Source organism: Neolamprologus brichardi, chromosome 18, assembly GCF_056152115.1.
Source record: "Neolamprologus brichardi isolate AB-2024 chromosome 18, ASM5615211v1, whole genome shotgun sequence".
Lineage (NCBI taxonomy): Eukaryota > Metazoa > Chordata > Actinopteri > Cichliformes > Cichlidae > Neolamprologus > Neolamprologus brichardi.
Window position 1 is genome coordinate 2269530 of NC_142121.1, and position 17198 is coordinate 2286727.

The following is a 17198-nucleotide window of genomic DNA, read 5'->3' on the forward strand; positions in this document are numbered from 1 at the left end:
AATAAATCAGAAGTCCAATGTTACTACACTACCAGTATATTTAACAATGATGTGCGCAGTTTATGAGCTCTTTTTTATTTCCTTGAGAAACAACAATACTTCTTCCAAGAGAATAACTGTTCACAGCATTAAATCAGCTGATAATCAGAATTTTTAAATGCAGCATCTGATGACATCAGGCCGGCTCTGTCATCGTCCCATCAAAATGCCAGAATCTCAGGTTAAACCTCACAAAATTTCAACAACCACCAAACAGCTGAAACAGTAAATGAGAGCAGGTACACTGATTCTGCACAAAGACGTGAACACAAAGCGCGGAGCCTCTGATGCATCAGAATCAGTGAGATGTGACTTTCTCCCCCGACGGCACGGACACGGTCGGGGTTCAGTGTTCATACAGAGCTGAAACTATCTGACATAATGTGACATAAAACAGGGCGATCGTGGCTCAAGAGTTGGGAGTTTGCCTTGTAATCGGAAGGTTGCCGGTTCGAGCCCCGGCTCTGACAGTCTCAGTCGTTGTGTCCTTGGGCAAGACACTTCACCCGTTGCCTACTGGTGGTGGTCAGAGGGCCCGGTGGCGCCAGTGTCCGGCAGCCTCGCCTCTGTCAGTGCGCCCCAGGGTGGCTGTGGCTACAATGTAGCTGCCATCACCAGTGTGTGAATGTGTGGATGACTGGTTGTGTAAAGTGCTATACAAATACAGGCCATTTACCTGAAACGAAAACGGAAACTACTAAAACGGTACCTTCCTCTTAATTCTCTCAGGGCTTCAACTCGTTCCTCCCAGCCTTGTTTGGTCTCTGATTCTTCTCCATTAATAAGCAGGTCGATGTATTCTTTAGTGGAGAGATGGTTTGGCTTCACTGATATCTCTCTCAGTCTGTCCAGACACTGAGCAGATCTCTGCAGTAGTGTCTTCACCTTATTTTGCAGATGACACTCTTGATCACTCAGGTTTGATGTCAGTCCTTCAACAACTGTCTGATCTTTGTTGGTTTTTGGATATTTTTCTTTCAGCTCTTTCACTGTTTGTTTCTCTCTGACTCTCTGATATTCCCAACTGTACTTCTGTAAAAAATGTACATTAATGTGACATTTGCCTGGACACTTGGTGCAGAATCCATGTGATGCAGCTTCTTCACAGCCTTCTTTCTCTGAATCCGTGGATGTGGAGGAGGGATAGTAACAGGTGACATGACACTGCTGACAGTTGATGATGAAGTTTCCTGTACCAGAAATACGAGCTTTATAAGGCTTCATGACAGCGACTGTAAACTCAGGGTTATTATTTCTGTTGATTTCGTCCCTGTGTTCACCAAGTTTTTGTCTTGTGTTTCTTAACTCTTCATACTGGGCTAATCCAAGTTTAATCTGCTCCTGCAAATCTTCCACTGAATCCTCGAGCTGCTTTCTTTCTCTGAGGACCTCCTGTGTCAGTGTCAAGCTTTTAATTTGAATCACATTCAGAGCAGCAAAAAATATCTCCATACTTTTCGTCCCCATGTTCCAAAACATCTCATTAAAGCTAATATCAGCATTATATTCATCATGATTATATTGTTCTTCATCGTCATTGTAATTGTCATCAACAGCATCATCTGTGCATTTTTTGACACATGTGTTTTCTGCAAACAAGGCTGAATCATTGAACTTGAAGTGAACAGGCAGCCCGTCTTTTGTTTTAGGACATGGGACACCTGAAGCTTTTACTGCATCTAGAACTGGAGGACGTTGGCTGTTTGTGAATGTCACCAGAACTCTGATGTTTTCAGCCACATCTTTGCCAAAGATTGAGAGCACTGAATCAAACACATATTTCTGTGTTGGTGTGAGTTGTGCTAAAGCAGCCTGAGCTACAAAACACACAGCATCAATGTCAGTGACACCGTGCTGAGCAGAGAAGAGATTACGTAGCTGCTCTGTGATCTCTCTGTCTCTTTCTATGCCGCTTGTATCTCCAAAGCCTGGAGTGTCAATAATGGTCAGAGAGAACGGGATTTGAAATCCTTCCTGATGGTTGATTTTGTAAACAGTGACTTCAGAGGTCTGACTGTGAGCTCGTGATGTTGACTGATCCTCATTAATTAATTTAAACCTGAAACTGTCCTCCCACTCGACACCAACAATGTAGTTGATCATCCCATCGATCAGAGTGGACTTTCCTGATCCAGTCGCTCCAAAAAGCATTATTGTACGATTCTGCCTCGTGCTTTCTTCTCCAAAGTTAAACTTCCTGCATCCATCTATGTTCATGTGTTCTTCTGTCAGAGGCAGTTTGTAAACTGAGGGGGAATCAGATTTGATCTTTTCACTTTTATCTCTCAGTTTTTCTGCCAAACGTGTTTCTTTGTTTCTGCCACTTGAAGTTGTTTTAATAGAAACTTGATTATCCGGCCCGACACCTGCTGAGGTCACTGCTCTGCATCTGAACACATACTCTGTGTTTGGCTTCAGATCTCTCACTGTGACTTCTTCAGCCTTTGCTTCTGTCTTCTGCTGCCATCCATCCTCTCCACTGACACAGTACTCAACAGAGTAGGAGGTGATGTTCTCTGCTCCAAATCTGGGTGGAGAAATCTTCAGTGTCACACTGTTGTGGTTTCTGTCAGCTGCTGTCACAGTTTCAGGCTTTGAAGGAGGCTCAAAGTTCTCACTGACAGCAAATCCACCTTCATAAAGGTGGATGCTGGAACCTTCCTGTGTCTCATTAGTTAACCCCACTGTCAGGAACTTCATGTTCTTGTTCTCCTTGTTGGCCTCTGCAAAATCACTGAAGAGTTTTGCTTTCTTCCTCATTTCAGCTGTTACTTCTTTTGAGGCGTACCATTGTTCCTTCTCTACATCATGAGTGTGAGGATCTTGAAGGTCTGGGTTGGTTTTTCCTCTTAAGTATCTTGATAAAGCTGAGAGGTATGGTTCATCCTTTCCCAGAGAGGTGAAAACAAAACACACAACATGCTCTGCACTGAGACTTTCCTTGTACAGATCATTTTGAGACGAGATGATTTTGGTGTTTTTCATCATCCTTGTAAAAGACATTAAAGTGTAGATTTCTCTCTCTTTACAGTCCATCCAGTCATTCAGGTTTTTGCTGCTGAAAGGTGAAGAATGTCTCTTCTTCAGGATCTCTGCAAGCTCTGCTTCCTCTTCTCCTCCTCCTCGGATTGATGGAAGTTTCTTGGCCAAAGTTTGTTGGAATTCCAGCTTGAACTCAGAGCACATTTCTTTAAAACTTTTAATTTTTTTACCAATCTGTGGGAACTGCTGTGCAGTGGTGGTTCCCAGTACATCATTGCTCCTCATTTCCAGCTCACTGAAGTCCTCCAGGACTCTCTGTGCTTCTTGAACTAATCCTATACTGATCTGACGGACGAGTTTAGCAGCAGAAGAATCTAAAGCTGTCAGTGGCAGCAGCCAGACCTTCACTGGTACAACTTTGTCTCCCAGTAATCCTGGCAGGCTCTGGTAGACTTCTACTGCATCTTGAAAGGTTGTTGGTGGTTTTGGAAGACAGAAGTCTCCATAAAATTTACAGGAGAATTTATCAAGACTGGCTTTGTCCTTCTCTTCCATCTTCAGGGAACCTTCACCCTCTACAGAAAGTAAGGGAATCTTCTTGATGATCACCTTCAAGTTGCCCTGAACATCTTGATGATTTTCGTGTTCAGAAACTTCACGGTCAAACACAAAGAAAGCTTGTGCTCCATAAAGAATAGCTGTGACTACATGTGTTGCTAAGCCTTGATCAAAAACATATGGATGCTTCACGTTTCCTCTTCCAAGATGATTCATGGACAGCTCCTGGATCTTTGTGGTTGCCTTGTATTTGAGTGTTACTCTGGCCTGATTTCTGGAAGATTTACTATCATTCAGATATTTGGCAGATCCATCAACCTGAACCAGTCCACCCAAGAAACTTGCCTTCAGTGAAGCATCAACACTTAGAGCTGAAGATTTGCCAGAAATTGATTCAGATGCAACAATTTCAAACTCATTAGAGGCCTGCGGTCTTTCTCCAACATCTTTTATCAGGTCATCACGATCCCACAGAGTCATTCCTGCAAAAGAAGAAGCAACAAAAGTACTACCAGGACTCCATCAATTAAATCAGACACCCTAAAATACATTTTAAAAAATGATTTTAAAAAAATGTGAATTTTAAAATAAATAAACAGAGCGGTGTCTTTCTATGAGCAAAACTGTCAAACTTTTGCTGTTGATTTCATGACTTTCCTTGTTTTGTTTTTTCATCTCTTTTTGTGATATTCACCAAAATGAAACAAAAATAGTAAATGAAGCACAAATCTTTTGTTTGTCTGGATGAACCAGATTAACTGATTTCTTTCAAATGAAGAGTTCAGGCTCTGCATCTGAGTTTTCAGTATTTAAGATAATAACAGTAATAATATCAAAAATTTAGTTTACGCCACTGTCAAAAGACTGCATGTTACTGATCAGCCAATCAGTGACATGTAGTAGGTACTCACAAAGTATCTGGTACCAGGTACTACCAGCTAATGATGAAATCGTAAGGACTGAGTCGACTCAAGCCAACCTGAGTAGATCCAAATGGAAAAGCGCTCCAAGAGTTGGAGCTGATTTCCAGGTGTTGCATCATGGCTGCCAACTTGTTTTAATAGTGATTAACTTTACTCATGAGGATCAGTGAAGATGTTCTTATCCTTATGTTATCTTTAGGCCCTGTTAGTTGCACACTGATTACAGCAGCTAGTTAGAACTTGTTTTTGTTGTTGTTTTTTTTTCTTTTACAAAAAGGCATAAATAGAAATCAGAAGAAGGAATAATAAAACCTCGGCTGTTTCCACAGGACTTAAAACACTAATCTGCTAGAATCCAACAACTTTGAGCAAGCAGCAGGTTTTAATTCTGTTTGAAGGCTCAGTTTGAACGTTCTTTGAGAATTATAAAAATAAAAAATTAGCAGGACAAAGGAACAGTCCGGATCACTTTAACACAACTGGGTGCAGTTAAAACCATGTGGAGCTGAAACTTGGAAATGTTAAAAACTACAGTTCCTCTGGGTGCCACAAGGCTCCAAAAGGGAGTCAGTGCCCAGAGTGTATATATATATATATATATACACACACACACACACACACACACACACATATATATATATACACACACACACACATATATATATATATATATTCACACACACACACACACACACACATATATATATATACACATATATGGACTGGTTCTTATATAGCGCTTTTCTACTCATCTGAGCACTAGAGGCTAGAGGGCAAGATCAAAGTAACACGGAGGGCTACTTTAGCCAACTAACGGAAAGGGTCTCCAGTATGAAGAGTTGGACAGCACCAGGGCCCGACATGGTTCACGCCTACTGGCTAAAGAAGCTGACTGCACACACGAGCGTCTGGCAGCACAAATGAACCAGCTGCTAGTTAACGAGGGACACCCGGAATGGCTAACTGAAGGTCGGACGGTAGGCTAAGATGAACAGGAACATGGGTCAATACATGAGCGGGACACAGAAAGGAATTGGCAAGAATATCAGCTACTGGTAGACAGAACAGTCAGCCGAGACTGCAAGACCAGACTGACCAACCTGTGCACTGCCTGGATTGATTACAAGAAGGCCTATGACTCAATGCCCCACAGCTGGATACTGGAATGCCTAGAATTGTACAAGATCATTGGGACCCTAAGAGCCTTCATCAGGAACTCAATGGGGATGTGGCGTACAACACTAGAGGCCAACTTCAAGCCCATAGCACAAGTCACCATCAAGTGCTCTGTCCCCACTGCTGTTCTGCATAGGCCTGAACCCCCTCAGTGAGATCATTAACAAGACTGGCTACGAATACCGACTACAGAACGAAGCAGTTGTCAGCCACCTCCTGTACATGGATGACATCAAGCTGTATGCCAAGAGTGAACAAGACATCGATTCACTGATCCACACCACAAGGATATACAGCAATGACATTGGAATGTCGTTCGGGCTGGAGAAGTGTAGTCGGATGGTAACAAAGAGAGGGAAGGTAGTCAGAACTGAGGGGATTGAACTACCAGAAGGCAACATTGCAGACATAGAGGACAGTTACAAGTACCTGGGGATCCCGCAGGCGAATGGGAACCATGAAGAGGCCGCTAGGAAAGCTGCAACCACCAAGTACCTGCAGAGGGTCAGGCAAGTCCTGAGGAGTCAGTTGAACGGTAAGAACAAGATCCGGGCCATCAACACGTACGCCCTGCCCGTGATCAGGTACCCTGCTGGGGTAATAGGCTGGCCAAAGGAGGCGATAGAAGCCACTGACATAAAGACAACAAAAGCTCCTTACCATGCATGGAGGGTTTCACCCCAAGTCCAGAACCCTGAGGCTGTACGCTAAGCAGAAGGAAGGGGGCCGGGGACTGGTGAGTGTCAGCACCACAGTCCAGGATGAGACAACGAACGTCCAAGAATACATCACGAAGATGGCCCCAACTGACAGCGTGCTCAGTGAATACCTCAGGCAGCAGAAACCCAAGAAAGAGGAGGGAGACGAGGAACCATCATGGAAGGACAGGCCCCTGCACGGTATGTACCACCGGCAGATAGAGGAGGTGGCTGATATCCAGAAATCCTACCAGTGGCTGGACAAAGCTGGACTGAAAGATAGCACAGAGGCACTAATCATGGCAGCACAAGAACAAGCTCTGAGTACAAGATCCATAGAGGCTGGGGTCTATCACACCAGGCAAGACCCCAGGTGCAGGCTGTGTAAAGATGCCCCAGAGACAATCCAGCACATAACAGCAGGGTGCAAGATGCTAGCAGGCAAGGCATACATGGAACGCCATAACCAAGTGGCCGGCATAGTGTACAGGAACATCTGTGCCGAGTATAACCTGGAAGTCCCGAGGTCAAAATAGGAGATGCCCCCAAGGGTGGTGGAGAATGACCGAGCTAAGATCCTGTAGGATTTCCAGATACAGCCGGACACAATGGTGGTGGCTAACCAACCGGACATAGTGGTGGTAGACAAACAGAAGAAGACGGCCGTAGTGATCGATGTAGCGGTTCCGAATGACAGCAATATCAGGAAGAAGGAACACGAGAAGCTGGAGAAATACCAAGGGCTCAGAGAAGAGCTCGAGAGGATGTGGAGGGTGAAGGTAACGGTGGTCCCCGTGGTAATCGGAGCACTAGGTGCGGTGACTCCCATGCTAGGCGAGTGGCTCCAGCAGATCCCGGGAATAACATCGGAGATCTCTGTCCAGAAGAGCGCAGTACTGGGAACAGCTAAGATACTGCGCAGGACCCTCAAGCTCCCAGGCCTCTGGTAGAGGACCCGAGCTTGAAGGATAAACCGCCCGCAGGGGCGTGCTGGGTGTTATATATATATATATATATATATATATATATATATATATTCTAGAGTCGACTGGCTTTAAAAAATGAAAGCTTGTGATGCATCAAGAATCTTTACATGTGAATTCTTACCAGGGACGAGCGAGTCACTGCGACAGTCGTACAGCATCCCGACGCTGAAAGGCCGACCGAGCGCTGCCACCTCCATCGCACCGCCTGATGTACCGTCCATCCTTCAGTCTAACCTGGAAATCATAGAAAAAGTTTGAGGATGTTTTTCTGGTTCTTCTGCTGTCCAGCTGTTTGTTTTTATACCATTACTATAACTGACAACATCTGGAATAGTTCCACCTGGCACTTCCTGGGTGAGACAGTGACAGTGTAGTAGGTTGTAAAATGCTGCACGTTCAGTTTTACGGAAACAAACTGTTTCTGTTTATAACTGTCAATAACAACTCTTATACATTTACATACTAAGATAAAACCTTATTACATCAGTAGATGGTGATCCTGCACAGCTGTGGATCCACTGGAAAGCAAACAGCTGCAGGTTCAGGCATTAAAACTCTTTATTGGTCCACAGCTACTGCAAAGCTTCATTTGAAATGCTTCTTACACCAAATCTCCGTAAGCGAGTCGACGTGGATCGCCCCATGTGTGGGTTGTACGGCACTAACGCGTTTATGAGCTACCGGAGATTTGCCGCGTTAATGTGGTTATGAGGTTAACGTCATTTTGACGAGATCAACGCTGACAGCACTGGTCACTTCATTGTCATTAGTATTTAAACAAATAAAAACCTATATAATAAAAACAAATATATAATGTGCATTCCTTTTCAACACTGATGTGAACATAACATACACAATAATATAACAATAGTTCAGTAAATGTAATCAAAGGAGAGTGTGAGTCACTCTCGCTCACACTGCTCCTCTCATTGGTGAGAAGACAGAAAGCTGAAGTTTCAGTGGTCTAAGTCAGTAAACCACAAGGTTGCCAACTGACTGGTTCTTATACAGCACTTTGTATTCTGAGCACTGAAAGTGCTTTACACAACTTGTCTCATTCACCTGCTCGCACAAGCACTTTTTTCTATGCAAGTATTCTCTATCTAACATTCATACTCCAGGGGATGCATTGGAGAGCAACTTGATGTTGCCCAAGAATATTTGGCATGCAGACCTGCGGATTAGTCGGTGACCTCCTGATAATAACCTGAAAATATTAAATATAAAAAATATTAAAAAAATCTTAGCAATGAGGAATCAGGAAGATCTAAAACAAACAAATCAAGTCAAACCACATACTCACAGCTGAATGAAGTCCCTGACAGGAACACACCCCACCAGCGATTGTTCCTTTGTGAAGGTCAGGAAGAACTCTGATTTCCCAGAAATGGTCTGAGCTTTATGCTGCAGCTTTAACCAGGAGGGAAAACCAGAGAAAAGAAATTTACAAACAGAACAGCTTATCTGAAGCTTTATAATAAGTTTAGCTCTTGATTTGTTGGTGCACTAAAGAGAAAAAGCCCAGAAAACTGAAAACATCAAGTGATCTTGATTCTATACATTTAAGAGTTTCTTATGTTTTGACTGCTGTTACTGAATTATTCCATCACAGTATTGCATCCAGTATTAAAGACCTGCTGGTTTCACACTCAGGACCTTCCACGTGTTAGAAAACATGGAAGTGCTCTAACAACGATGGACACAAATAAATCTGTGAGAGCAAGTTGAGGTTATTCATGTTACTAAGGCTGTATTTAAGGAACACCAATGAAATTATATGTGTGAAGTATGTACTTATAAAGTATTGTTGAATTAATTCTTAAAGATATTTCAGTTCTTACTATGTTTCAACTGCTTCAGAAAATGATTCATATAAAATTGCCACCTATTGAGCTTCCCTCGGCCCTTTGAGGTGAAAACATTTTATAGTAACATTATTGCATGGGCTGCATGTGTATCCTGTTGGTTTGTAACAATTCTGAAATTGAACGTCTGCGATATCGTTCCACCACCGTGACTCCCACAGAGCTGTTAATGACAAGTTACAGAAGCTTCTCTGGTGAAACCTGCAGATTTATTAGTTCCTCCAAAAACAAAACTGGAAATATTCAGAATAATAAATTGGATGCCGTCAGGTCTCTGGTAAAAACAGTTTCTTCAATGACAACATATTTAACATAAAAACAAAACGAACATAAAACAAACCTGATGGAACTCAACTTGAATTAAAAGCCAGCATAAAAAAGTGAGTTTTAAGACGCGATTTGAAACGCTGTATAGACTCTTAAGTACGAATATTGAGTGGCAGGTATTCCAGAGTCTAGGCGCTGCAGCTGTGAAGGCTCCATCTCCTTTATTGGGCTGTACTAAGATCTCAGTGCTCTGTTGCGGTTATATATGTTGAGGAATTTGCTTAAGTAACTGCTCGCCATATCATTTAAAACTTTGAAAGTAAGTAAAACTCTTTTCTTACAACAAACGACACAAGAAGGAAGCACACATATCTACGGAAAAAGAAACGAACACCAGACAATTGGTAGCTTGTTGCACCAAAACTGAAAAATAAGCCACCAGGCCAAGGCTCTTCCAGCAGCCACCAGGCCCAGGATCCTCCAGCAGCCACCAGGCCCAGGCTCTTCCAGCAGCCACCAGGCCCAGGCTCCTCCAGCAGCCACCAGGCCCAGGATCCTCCAGCAGCCACTAGGCCCAGGATCCTCCAGCAGCCACTAGGCCCAGGCTCCTGCAGCAACCACTAGGCCAAGGCTCAACCAACAAGTTAATCAACAGTGACTTCAACGGGCCATCACAAGGAAATACAAATCTCATCATTTTCAAAATGCCGCCTAAAAAAGCAAACCCAGGAGTTGAAGAGGAGTTGGAGGAGATTAGGAAATCGCTTAATTTCATGTCTGATGAACTGAGCAAAGTGGCTAAACAACAAGGTATGCTACATGACCTAATGGATGAAATAAAACAACTAAAAAACCTCATAAAGGACAAGGACAAGAAAATAGATGACTTGGAACGGCGAATCGAGGACCTTGAACAATACACAAGAATGGATGATTTAGTCATAAGTGGACTGGAGACGCAACACCGAACCTACGCCGGAGTAACAGCTGGGGGAGGTAAAGATGGTGAAGATGCCCCGGTAGAGGAGCTGCAAACGCTTGAACAGCAAGTGATAAAATTCCTTCAAACGAAGAATGTAAGTATTCAGAGCCATCATATTGCAGCATGCCACACGCTCCCCAGGAAAGACAGTAAAACAAAGCCATCAATTATTCTTCGGTTTGTGAGTCGCAAAACAAAGATTGAGTTACTGAAACAGGGTAAGAAGCTTAAAGGGACTGGTGTGTATTTAAATGAACATTTAACGAAAAAGACTGCTGAAATTGCAAGACAGGCACGCAGCCTGAGAAAACAAAATAAGATACAAGCGACATGGACGAGGAACTGCAAAGTAATGATAAGACTAAATGGCAATCCCGAAGAAGCGAAAGTTGTGATGATAAGAGAACTCAAAGACTTAGAGCAATATAAATAATCAGGAATCTGCTCTGGAATCTATTGGAAAAGTGACGATTGGATAATGAACAATGGGTATGGAAAGTGTTTCTGGCCTTACGGCTCAAAAAACAACAACAACAACAAAAACACATAAATGACAAGTTTGGACACAGATTATAGGTTTCCATTCAGAGATATTGAAGAGGAAGAATTTGATTATGAAAAGGACTGTCAAGGTGGTTATTTTGCCACACACGCTGAGAAAACGAACTTCAAAACGTTTAACTATGCAGAGCACAACATGCATGACCCTGAAAGTAACATTGACCCAGATACCCACTTCTACAATAACACCAATAATACTTGTGAGTACTATACAGATGACCAATTCAATATGAATATTAAAATGGCAAATGCATTGTCGGTCATACATTTCAATAGTAGAAGCCTGTATAAAAATTTTTCTAAAATTACAGAATGTTTAAGTAAGTTAAAAAAGTTTAATATAATTGCAATATCAGAAACATGGCTCGATAATGAGAAAATTAGTGAAATGGGACTGGAAGGATACGAATTATTTACAATGAACAGGGTGAATAAAAAAGGAGGCGGTGTTGCCTTATATGTAGATAAAGTTTTTAAATGTAGTCTGATTGAATGTATGTCAAGCACCATAGATAACGTATTGGAATGTGTCACTATTGAAATCCATGTTGAAAAAGCTAACAATATAATTATAAGTTGCATCTATAGGACACCAGGTTCATGCCTTGAGACATTCAATGAAAAACTTGCTGCTATGTTTAGCAACCTAAATGATAAAAAAGTGCAAATAATTTGTGGTGATTTTAATATAGATTTGCTAAACCCAAATGGACATCAGAAAACAACAGATTTCATAAATACAATGTATAGTAACTCCCTTTTCCCTGTAATTATAAAACCAAGTAGAATAACAATTGATACAGCTACATTGATAGATAATATATTCACAAATAAAATTGACCATGAAATAGTAGGTGGACTTCTTATAACTGATATAAGCGATCATCTTCCTGTTTTTGCAATTTTTCAAAATTATTTTGGGATTAAAACTAAACAAAAGAATCAAATATTTGATATGATACGACTTAGAACAACAAGAGCCATTGCTGCCCTCCAGGTGGACTTAAAGGAACACAATTGGAATGAGGTTTTTGCAAATGAAGATTCAAATAGTGCATATGATGCATTCTTATCAACTGTAATTTCACTATATGAAAAACATTGTCCTTTAATGAAAATCACTAGAAAGCATCACAGATCAAATAAGCCATGGATCACAAAGGGGATAGAAGATGCATGTAAAAAGAAAAATAATCTATATAAGAGATTCATAAAACAGAGGACAAAAGATGCTGAAATAAAGTACAAGTTATATAAAAATAGATTAGTAAATACTATAAGAACAAGTAAGAAAGAATATTACCACAAATTATTGGAGCAAAGTAGAAGTAACACACAAGAAACATGGAGGATATTAAATAGTATAATCAAAAAGGGCTCAAAAAATAAGAATTATCCAGATTATTTAAAAAAAGATAAAGATATTGTGCTTGATAAAACTAAAGACATTGCAAATGAATTTAATGATTTCTTTGTAAATGTTGGCTTTAATTTAGCAAAAGAAATTCCAGAGTCAAGAAATAATAACGACCTAAATAAACATATTACTCAGAATGTGTCCTCCATGTTTATTGGTGCTGTAACTCATAGAGAAATAATTAACATTGTGAAGACATTTAAAAATAAAAAGTCCACTGACTGTTTTGGTATTGACATGATATTAGTTAAAAGTATTATAGAATATATAGTGCAACCTTTCTCATACATTTGTAATCTGTCCTTTCAAACTGGTGTATTTCCCTCACAAATGAAAATAGCAAAAGTTATTCCAATCCATAAAAACGGAGAGAGAAGTCAGTTTACCAATTATAGGCCAATATCACTGCTCCCACAGTTCTCAAAAATTTTAGAAAAGTTATTTGTTAATAGACTTGATAAATATATTGAGAAGCATAATCTCCTAAGTGATAACCAATATGGCTTTAGAGTGAAAAGGTCCACTTCGATGGCAGTGATGGAACTTGTAGAAGGGATATCTAATGCTATAGATAATAAGGAATATACTGTTGGTGTTTTTATAGACTTAAAAAAGGCGTTTGATACGATTGATCATTCTATATTAATGAATAAACTAGAGAGATATGGCATAAGAGGGTTAGCATACAAGTGGATGAAAAGTTACCTGGATGACAGATATCAATATGTCGAATTCAATAATGTAAAATCTAAGCAGTTGAAGGTAACTTGTGGTGTTCCTCAGGGCTCTGTGCTGGGCCCTAAATTATTTATATTATACATAAATGACATATGTAGCATTTCCAAACTGTTAAAATGTGTATTGTTTGCTGATGATACCACTCTGTATTGCTCAGGTAAAAACCTAGAACAGCTTCTGACTACAGCGGAAAAGGAGTTAAATATATTAAAAAACTGGTTTGATGTAAATAAGTTATCATTAAATATAAAGAAAACAAAATTGATTATTTTTGGCACTAGACAAATGAAAAATGTATCTAAAATCAGGGTTAATGGAATTGAAATTGAAAGAGTGTACGAAAATAAATTTCTTGGAGTGATAATTGATGATAAGCTGAGTTGGAAGTCTCATATAAACCATGTGAAAACAAAAATGTCAAAAACCATTGCTATTCTCTATAAAACAAAGCATGTCCTGAACAAAAAATCATTATACACACTCTATTGTACTCTGTTGCTTCCATATATGACTTACTGTCTGGAGATATGGGGTAATGCATATAAAACGAACACTCTTCCTATTTTCAAGTTGCAAAAAAGAGCTATAAGAATTATAAACCAATCAAACTATATAGAACCAACTAACATTTTGTTTATTAATCTGAATACCCTGAAATTTTATGATTTTAGTTGAATATAAAATGGCACAGATAATGTATAAAGCACAAAATAACTTGCTTTGCCCCAGTACTCAGAAGCTGTTCAAAGTCAGAGAGAGTCAATATGACTTAAGGGGAACAGATTTCTTTAAAAAAAACAAGATAAGGACAAATATAAAGCAGAGATGTGTTTCTGTTAGAGGAGTTAACCTGTGGAATAGTTATGACAGTGATTTAAAAAGGTGTAGTTCATTTTCCTTGTTTAAAAATATGTTTAAAAATAGAGTATTAGAAAAATATATATATCAAGAATGAAAAGAGCAAAAAAAAACAAAAACAAAAAACAAAAAAACCTCTTGATTCTTTTGCTTTGATGTAGTTACTTACTTAGGTGGAAAGTTTTTTGTTTTTTTGTTTTTTTCTTGTTTGTTTGTTTGTTTGTTTTGTTTTTGCTTTGTTTGCCTTCTCTCACCCCAACCGGTCGCAGCAGATGGCCGCCCCTCCCTGAGCCTGGTTCTGCTGGAGGTTTCTTCCTGTTAAAAGGGAGTTTTTCCTTCCCACTGTCGCCAAAGTGCTTGCTCATAGGGGGTCATATGATTGTTGGGCTTTTCTCTGTATCTATGAAGCGCCTTGAGGCGACATTTGTTGTGATTTGGCGCTATATAAATAAAATTGAATTGAATTGAATTGAATTTTATTATTTGCTTCGAGCCCTGTGTACAGGAGCTGCATGCTAAAAGATCTTTTGTTAAAAGGGTTGGCGTAATAAGCAAATGCTTCAGCCAATACCTTTTGATTAGCCTTGTCTCATGCTTTCTTGCTTTGTGGTAAATCTTTGTTCTGTCTTCACTGAGATATTTGAATGCTAATCAATCAATCAATAAAAAAAAAAAAAAAAAAAAAAAGAATCTTATAATCAATACAATATTTTACAGGGAGCCAGTGTAAATTTGCTAAAACTGGAGTGATGAGTTCATACTTTCTAACACCTGTTGGAAGACATGCAGCAGCATTTTGGGCGAACTGCAAGTGATGGAGAGATGAGTGTGGTAGAGAGAATTGCAGTAGTCCAGTCTAGAGGTGATGAAGTCATAAATGTTTTACTAGGTCTTTAGGAGGAAGATAAGGCTTCGCTTTGGCAATTTCACATAACTGATACAAACTGATTTCAACAACTGTGGACACTTGTTTCTCTAATTTGAAGAGCTATCTAAAAACACTCTGACATTTCTTACAGTGTGGAGGTGATGACAAGCTAGAGGACCGAGCGTATCAGTTAACTTATCCAAAGGGGCATCACTTCCAAAAACAATAACTTCAGTCTTATTTTCGTTTAGGGTGAGAAAGGTCTGTGTTAACTGTCTACATGATGTTAAAGACTGGTTAAGCAAAGGCTGCAGTGGGACAGAGACATCCATCAGTATTACAAGGTCTTAAATGGTCGATTGCTTCCTTTAAGACCGAAAAATTCCCAGGTTCAAACTGCAGAAAAACAGCAGAGAACTTAGAAGGCAGATCTCGGTCTAACACTGCCTGTGAATGTGCAGACCTTAAAGATGAGATTTTGATAAATGGAAAATGGACTGGTTCTTTTATGGTGCTTTTCTACTCTATCATGTGCACTCAAAGCGCGTTACAGAACTCGTACATTCATCCAGTCACACCCATTTGCACAAGCACCTTTTCCTAAGTTGTTAGCTAGTGCTTCTTAACTAACATACACACATTCATGCTCTGATGGATGCATCGGTAGGCAACTTGGGGTTAGTAGTAGTTAGTTAGTAACAGTTGACTCTGTTATGTTTTCAGTGGCCATGAGTACCATTCACAGAAGGTTCAATTCAATTTTATTTATATAGCGTTAAATCCCAACAACAGTCACCTCGAGGCGACTGTTGTTGTGATTTGACAAAGTGAGATTATTTGAAAAAGCTGATGAAGGTAAATGATTTTTAGCAAGAAAATTAAAGGTTTCAACTGTTTTCTGTTATAAGAAAAAAATACTGACTTGATATGAATACTGATTAAGCTTTTATTCAAAAGATAACTACAGTCAGAAAGCAAATAAAACATGTAACCACAGTACTCACTGCACACAGGAGTTGGTCTCTCAGGTTGTTCTGCTTCTGCCTCTGACGTCTCTGTAAGGAACAAACTTTGCCCAACTTTGGCTTTTATAGGACATACAGAGAGGAGGGACTGATTTCTCAGAAATGTGTGACCTGCTTCCTCTGTAAACAGGGAGGGAGAACCACAAGTCACACTTGTTATACAGGATTTACAAAAAGGAAAGAAAAAGACTTTTGAGACCAGCTTAAGCACCCACACTGTGTTATTGCAGTTTAAATTTATTCATGCTTAGTTCATACATATACATGTCTCATTCTTGAAACTTTCTCATACTCTTTTCAATTTAAAGTTCAGTTTTTATATGAATATACACACATGTATTTGTTCTTTTAGACTTGTAACTTAAACTTTTTAATTTTGAACTAGGAAAGATTTATTTGTAATCCTGAGCTGCTGCAACACATGAATTTTAGCCTGTAGGTGTGAATAGACTGTGGAGTCCTGGACTAAGGAGCTCTTCTATGTTCTGTCATCTGTTTTTGCAAGAGGTTGTTTGTACACTACATTACTCTGTGTCAGGGAACCAGTGTTCCAAATTAACTGGTGTGGCAAATTAACTGGTGATGTTCAAACAGGTGTGTCACAGACTTTTCAGGAGCCCTACTGACTGATCTGTGACATTTGTGAGGTTAATTTAAACACCGTCTGCATTCTTCTTTCTCTTGACTAATAATATTAAGAACTTTCTGAAGTTTACCCGGTGATATCCCCATGTTGTGGAATGTTTTTAATGGCATATATACCTGAATACACTGGACATATACTATGTAATTATATATACTCGTATACACTATATACACCTACACCAGAGTGTTTATATAATGGAACCACTGTGATACTGTCACAAAACGGCCGGAGGCTGAGCACCAAAAATCAAACCCACGTGCAGGAAACCCAAGGCGGACGCAGAGTAAAGGGTTTAACAAAGGTTTATTAACTAACACCAAAATGACGTTGACGTTAGTAATTGATTTAAGGCTTGACATATGGGGTGTGAGGGTCTTGGCCAGGGGAGAGTGACAAGCAAGGGGACAGGTCCAAGAAAGCAACGGCAGCTGCTGGTGATTAGGAAAGTACTGGAAGAGAGGAGAGCAGTGTTAGAGCGGTAGCCAATGAGGAGTTCTGGAGAGAGTGGAAGCTGTGAAAATCTTCGTCTTACTGTGCAGGTGGGAGCGTTGAAGGAGAGGTGGTGCGGTCCAGGTGGGTTTGGTGGTGTGTGGCAGCTGTCCTGAGTGG

General features: G+C 40.1%; 1 protein-coding gene across 1 annotated transcript; it reads right to left on the reverse strand.

The window, feature by feature from the left end:
* Window positions 1-711: 711 nt before the first annotated feature.
* LOC148097266 (uncharacterized) lies at window positions 712-15967 on the reverse strand. The gene is made up of 5 exons (XM_087832390.1): window positions 15923-15967; window positions 8666-8772; window positions 7484-7596; window positions 2377-4061; window positions 712-2337 (listed from the first exon to the last, which is right to left on the reverse strand). Exons 3-5 carry the CDS (start codon window positions 7581-7583, stop codon window positions 712-714), a joined length of 3411 nt encoding a protein of 1136 aa, XP_087688516.1. The 5' UTR covers window positions 7584-7596; window positions 8666-8772; window positions 15923-15967.
* Between the last annotated feature and the right edge of the window lie 1231 nt (window positions 15968-17198).

Coding starts and splice junctions, on each gene's coding strand:
- LOC148097266 (XM_087832390.1), bottom strand. CDS start 7,583: ATGGACGGTACATCAGGCGGTGCGATGGAGGTGGCAGCGCTCGGTCGG. Junction 4,062..7,483: donor CAGTGACTCGCTCGTCCCTG/GTAAGAATTCAC, acceptor CTTCTTTTGCAG/GAATGACTCTGTGGGATCGT. Junction 2,338..2,376: donor CGGATAATCAAGTTTCTATT/AAAACAACTTCA, acceptor GAAACACGTTTG/GCAGAAAAACTGAGAGATAA.